This window comes from Asparagus officinalis, chromosome 2 (assembly GCF_001876935.1).
Source record: "Asparagus officinalis chromosome 2, Aspof.V1, whole genome shotgun sequence".
NCBI classification, from domain to species: Eukaryota; Viridiplantae; Streptophyta; class Magnoliopsida; order Asparagales; family Asparagaceae; genus Asparagus; species Asparagus officinalis.
Genome location: NC_033795.1, coordinates 15,306,981 through 15,314,321, shown reverse-complemented (window position 1 = coordinate 15,314,321; position 7,341 = coordinate 15,306,981). Strand labels below are relative to the sequence as shown.

General features: G+C 34.0%; 1 protein-coding gene across 1 annotated transcript; it reads left to right on the top strand.

Moving 5' to 3' along the window:
- Positions 4,815-6,710, top strand: LOC109830871 (transcription factor bHLH95-like). Its single transcript, XM_020398232.1, is given in 2 exon segments — positions 4,815-5,150; positions 6,228-6,710. Coding segments are annotated over 2 exon segments (819 nt in total).

Genomic DNA, 7,341 nt, shown 5'->3' with positions numbered 1-7,341 from the left:
AAGGACTATCAGAGGTGACTATTAACGTGATAGTTTTGGTGGACCCGCCATCCTACTTGAAGAGGATTGGTGGGGGAATTTGGAGGAAAATGACTATCAGAGGTGACGGTTAACGTGATAGTTTTGGTGGACCCTCCATCCTACTAAAGAGGGTTGGCTTCAGCAGCCGTAGTATCTTCCGGTTCTGACTGGGAAGAGTGAGCTTGGTCCGATTGCGTTTGGATTATTTTGCTCGATGTACCAGTCTCGTGTTGTGGATTTCTAATTGTTGATTTTATTTAGATTATTTATCTTTAGTTCGGTATTACTGTTTAGATGTTTAGAATTCGAGACATATGGTATATACATGAGGGTTTCCTTGTTTGGATTATTTTGCACGACGTACTACGTCTCGTATTATAGGTGACTAAATATTAATTCTATTAGATATGGGGAAAATGATCTAAATAGATTATGCTTAATAGATAGAACCTCCACTCCATCTAGCAGCCCTTTTTCTGGGGGCAGATGGAGGTGATCTTGCGATAGCGCTCTGACGCTCTTGTTGTTGCTCTTTTTCTTCTAATATTCTTTTAGGTAATTCGGAGTACCGGAGAGTCGCATGATGACAGAGTTCTTGCATAGTCGCCGTCACATGAGATTTATTAGAGGCTTCACCATAGTTTTATATTTTTGTTCAGACCTTAGAGTTTATTTTATAATGTAAAGGCAGTGTGTCTTAGTATGATTTTCAGTTATTTCTTATCCAGACATATTTATTCATTTTGGATATCAGATATATTCCAGATTGTTCATTGAGACATGATTTATTTATGAGATGTTTTTTTTCTATATCATGTCTATTGTAGTTATTTCCTTTCTTTTGTCTGTTTTGTACCTGCACTTTATTTTGATTCACTAGAGGCTATTGCTGTGATTGGTAAAACTGTTGGATTTAATCTAATAAATCTATTTGTGGGCACATATGATTAATCAATGTGTATTGCTATCTTTCAGGATAACCCACTAAAGTGATCAATTAATTTGGGTTAATTGGGTATTTAAATAAGTCATGGGGTTATATGTGCAGATACCAGGTTGTAATTATAATTTATTGAGGGGCTAAATTATAAAAGTACAACATCTATAAATAAGGGGTTATGGTCCCTAACCTAGGGTTACATTCTCTAATTCTCTTCACCCCCATCTAAAAAGAGAAATTCGGATCTAGAGAGAACCCTAAGGTTAGAAGATCAAAACCCATCTCAAGATCAAGCAATGGATTCAGGTATAAGCTTCTGCTCTTTTAGATTCTTGTTAATCTCTTTGAATTAATCATGGCTATATGGTTTTAGATCTCAAGTTTTGATTTAAATCTAACAAAAACTTGTTACACAGTGTGAGTGCATGATAGGTTTGACATCTCTGGGTTCATCTTAGACTGTAGTCATGTGTGAAAATAGGGGCGTCACACTGAAGGATGGGTTTAGAAAACTTCCCCAAAAATAAGGAGATATAGAGATATGAAGATAACCTCCAACAATCGAAATCGGTATCCTTCTCTTGTAAAACTCTTTTTTACATAAACAACCACACTTGATTTTCTCAAACCATGGAGCCAAAATGGCGAAACAAACTTCTCACAAACAAGGAACACAATGGCAAAAATATCATATCATCAGATTGGTTTTTGGGGTCTATTTATAGCCTCAAAACAAAAACAAGACAAAACTAGCTGTTATAGTAAAAAAAGAGCAGATCAGTCGACTAGTTGGTTTTATCGGTTGACTGGTCAACTAGCCGTTATAGTAACAAAAATAAGTTTCGGTCGACTGATCAATTGTATCGGTCGACTGATCGACCATATATACATGATGCGGTAAAAAATATTTCTGGCTGGTCGACTGTATAAGATGGTCGGTCGACTGAAAACTGATACACAACTGATACTTGAACACTGAAGAGAAAATAAAAAACAACTCCAAAAATAATAAAACTTAGGGAAATGTTTACATATATAAAAAATAAGTATGTTAGAAAAGGAATTTCTAAAATAGCACTTCCCAAATGTGAAAACTCATTGTTTTGCAAAATGGTCAAAAATACGAGTTTGTTAAACACTTGATTTTGATGAAACTATTTCAAACAAATTTTAAGATACTTTTAAATAGATTAATAGACTTTAGAAAAGATGTAAAACAATATCATTAAGTCAATAATCCAAAAACATGATATATTCCCATTAATAGACTTTAGAAAAGATGTAAAACAATATCATTAAGTCAATAATCCAAAAACATGATATATTCCCAAATAGATATATAATACGATAAACAACATGATATATTCCCAAATAGATATATAATACGATAAACCGAAATAACGTGTACGTGTATGGTTTGAGTTTTAAGTATAAACACATAAAGTAGAAACCTAAAAACACTATACCCAAACAAATAATCTTTGTTAATCTCGATCTTGATAGCGGGGATGAAGCGATAGTGTGTCTTTGACTTGAATGACATCGCGCTTCATTCCGATTTCCTCCAACCTCCATGAATATCATTGTTAAAGCTCAAGTTCATCCAATCTCCAACCTGAGGATGCTTGTCTAGGATACCTAGCAAGCAAACACAAATACTAGGAGACGGTGTTAGGAATTATTTGTTAATCATCAAAATCAGATTAGACAATAGGCTCATAAACATGAGACCTAACACTAAAGTGGTGAGGATGAAAAATACTGCTACTAATAGGAAGTGATGCAAGGCAATGTGTATTTACCCTATTTTTGAGTCATTGAAGAGTTTATGATACTGTCTGCTTTGAGTCTGTACAAGACACACACACAGAGATACACTTGTTTTTTTGTTTTTTTTTTCTCTACGGTTCTTTGTTTGTTTTTCTCTTTTGCTGAGTTTTGAGTCTTATGTTATGTGAAGAACTTTGAGTGTATGGAGAGCATTAACTCCTTTCCTACAGGTTGATAATGGAAAATCTGCTTTCTTACCCGAAAAAAAAAAGAGCTTTCGTTAACCCTAAAATCAAAAAGTTTTTCCCCCCTTTAAAGAAATTAAAAGCCCTGTTAGGAGCGTAAAGGCTAATCTCTCTAGTGATGGTTTAGCGACTAAGCATCCACGTGGCAGAAATAATGATTGCAACTTTACAGGTTTTCTTTTGGCTTTTTATGCGAAGGAAAACCGTATGCTATACTCTCCACCAACCCATGCAGGTAAGGACAATGCTGTAATATTATCCTGCTAAGCAATTAATTAATTGCCAATTATAATTAATTAATTATCTCTCCAATAGTACAAACTAATTACAGAAGGTAAACACAATTTGGTGTACGTAGCATATTAATTATTTGCTTCTTACAAATTATTATTTAGTATTTTCGATCTATATACCTCTTACTTCGTAACATGTGAAATGCAAGGGAATTTCTATCATTGATAAAACATAGGGAAGTCATATAGGCTAATTTTATTTTTATTTTTCTGAGGAAAAAGTTGCCCACGGTCACCTCTTCTTTGGAAAGTGCTTCTTGGATTAATAGTTGATTCTCTGTGTAAATAAAGCAACATGGACAAAAGGGAGTACAAATAAATAAAATAAATAAATATATAGAAAGAATAGGAGCCGCAGTTTGAGTGCTTGTAGATACTTGATAAATAACGGCCAAATTATGGCTTCTCCAGTTGTTCTAAGATAGAGCCTCTAACGAGTTTCCTCTACTTTTCGTTCTCCTATATATACCCTTTACACTTCACGAAAATTACTAAAAGTAGTAGTATTTTGCATTTAAATACCCTAAAACACATTTTTAATTAGATAAATAATAAGTTAAGAATCGATCTTATGGCACTCATAGGAAGAATGATAAACACAACAATTCACATTTCACCAGTTCACTTAATCATGTTAAGCGTCTCATGGCGTTGGTTCTGCAAAATATTTAAACTCTGGGCTAATTTTTCTTCAAAAAACCCAAAAATCGATGAAAGTTTTGTTAATTAGGAGCTAATTTTCTTGGCCTATATATCAACACTAGAGATATATATGCTATTTCTTGTATCATAACCATCTATTAATATATGTTCATGATTATGATTTACTCTAAATATAACCAGCACTCATCTTCATCCGTCTTAATTTCTCAAATCTTAACAATTTTTTTACAAATTACACGATTAATCATTATTATAAAATAAGTGATAGTCATTCCGTCTATCTACAAATAACCAGCTATATATGTTGGGCCCCACTTAGAGAATCCAAACCCCATCAGTATGTCCCGTATATTAGTCATAATCGTACATACTAGTGCTCAAAACATCCGGCTCGCATGCGAAATGTCTCGATAAGACCAAACAGATGATAACTTTACCGTCTATATACAAATAATTGGGCATCTTGGGATCCCACTCATTGAATATAAATTATATTAGAACGTTACGCTTACGAACGCATAGAGCAATCAAACTCTTCAAACTATACATTTAGATCATCATGCTCGCATGCAGAGTGTCCTGATAAGATTTCCGACTCCGCATTATATAAGGATAATTTGGGCATATTATAAATATATAATATTCCGGTCCGTTTTTTGTCCCTGACCTCAATAACGGCATACTGTCTTATGATTGTATTTTGGTCTCTTCCTTCTACCTTCAAACAAATCACCCACACACCACTTCCATCCTTTTAAAAACGCCCCTCTTCTCCTTTTCTCAAGTAAGTATTCATCCTCCTCCTCCTCCTAAATCTCACCATCTAATATTCTTTTCTTTAATAAACTTAATTAATTTAATTTAAGTTTTTAGCTAGACTCGATGTCTGACGAAGGAGGAGCCAACGGAGCCAAGGCGAGCTTCCTATGTCCGGAGTCTGATCAGCCGTGGAGCTTCTCAAACTTCGATAACTCTGGTAGTGATCATCAAAACATAGTAGTGTTGGGGTCAAAACCTAATAGTCCTATAGTTGGGCTTAAAATAGATGGAGATCAAGAGAAGACAGAGGGTAAGATTAATGGTTCTTCCTCGTCGAAAGGAAAAGGAGAAGCTTCTGATGACCATGAGATGCATATATTGACAGAGAGGGAGAGGAGGAAGAAGATGAGAAACATGTTTTCTAATCTTCATGAGCTCATCCCTCATCTCCCTTCAAAGGTATATTGTTTACTTTTTTTTTTCTTTTGCTTCTTTTTCCTTTTTTTGCTTTATTACATTTCGTTTTGTTATGTTCCAAGAGTTAATGGGTTTTTGTTAAAATTGAGCAAGTTAGTGTTTCAATTTTTTTTTTTTTTTTTTGGTAGGGGGATGCATTGAAGGGTTTCCTAGAGTAGACTGTGTGCTTTTAGCCATTTTTGGTAGATGACTAAGAAAATGTATTCTGTTTAGATTTAGAATTTCCAAAATTGGATTGGATAGCTTTGCAAGGATGAGATGTTATTTTAGGGTTCAATAAACTTTTATTTAGAATAATAGATTCAAGGGTTTCCCATTTTAAAACAAGTAGTTTCAAGACAATTTTCGGCAGATGACTTTGGAAATGTCTTATTTAGTTTTTAATTTTCTAAAATTGGACTATCTAGGGTTTCAATAAGTGAGATGTTAAAGTGTTCAATGAACTTTTATTTCTTTTCCCCCCTTTTTTTGGGGTGCATTCAAAGTTTCCTATTTAAGACATGTACCTTTTAACCATTTTGGTAGATGACTAGGAAATTAAATGCATTATTAATTTATTTCCAAAATTGTACTTGGGTTTCAATATATTTCCCATTTCTGATTCAGCCATGTTCATGCACCCTGAAGTAGCCAAATTTTGGTAGATGGAAGGTAGGAGGAGGGATCAAGGAGGGGGAGGGGGAGAGAGAGAGAGAGAGAGAGAGAGAGAGAGAGAGAGAGAGAGAGAGAGAGAGAGGGAGAGAGAGAGAGAGAGAGAGAGGTGCAGTCAAAGCCATTTGATGCTAAAACTAATTAGTTAGTGTCTCATGCCATCTATTCTTGATTATATACAAGTACTAACATTAACTAATGTTGCTGCAAAAGGTAAATCTAGAAAATCAATATCCAATGTATATGCTTCTTATCTCATGTTTACCTAAACAAATGACATATGTTGATGATTAAAATAATTTTTGAAAAGCCATCACACAATTATCTCATAATCTTACAACAATAATTTTACATAGACATGGTTATATATGAACTTAACAAATTCATCTTTCCTATATATATATATAGGCAGACAAATCAACCATCGTGGATGAAGCAGTGACCTACATAAAATCCCTTCAACAAACCCTTCAAAACCTTCAACAACAAAAGCTAGAGAGAATGCAAGTACAAGCATCATCTTCATCTTCATTATTCCCTCCAGTATTGCGAACTCCTCAATCACAAGCAATCAACAACTCAAGGGAGTCATTCTTAGCTACTGCGCCAATGTCACCAACTTTAATGCCAATGCCCCGACTCTCCAACTCTTTTCAGGCATGGTCAACCGATAATGCAATGCTCAATGTGAGCGGTGAACATGCGCATATTAGCATTAGCACTGTGAAGAAGCCAGGGACTCTAGCTAACATTTTTTATATAATGGAGAAATACAAACTTGAGGTGCTACTTTGCACTGTGTCTTCTGATTATTTCAGAAGCATGTACATGATCCATGCCCGTGTAAGTATTGCTAACTAACATTCTCTTCAATTATCTCCCGCCTCATGATTGTTTTCTGTTTAATGTTGCACATATATTTTATTTGATTGAATGTTTGCATATGTATGTAGATGCCAAAAGGGTTGGAATTATAATGGAAAGAATTGAAACTTTAGGATCATATATTAACTTTTGTAAATTTGCATATGTATTTCTTAGTTTGCTATTGTTGTTGTGTATATAGTACAGCTAGCTAGTATAGGAAGCTAAGATGTTAATAATATAATGCCGTATTAAACGGAACATGTAACGTTATCTTTTTCTCTTTTATAACTATGTTGTGCTTGTTTTGTATCCATGTTCTACACCTACAGATGCGAAGAGAGGTGCAATATGCAAAAAAAAAAAAAAATCCTTCTAGTCTAGGTACATGCATACTCTCTTTCATTAAATTTGCATATGTAAGTAATATGATTATGTATTGAATACTTAGGATTAAGACGATTTACTTACATGTATGATCCATTCACATAAGTACTGCATTATATTAATAGAACACTCTCTTTATCCATCTTTTGCATATAGTAGTTTTTACCCATGTTTTATAATTTCTTTCTAATGATCTTTCATCTAGATGTAGTTAATTTAGTAGTACGTAATTTTCTACACGATAGATACTAAGAAGCTGAAAAGAATTAGA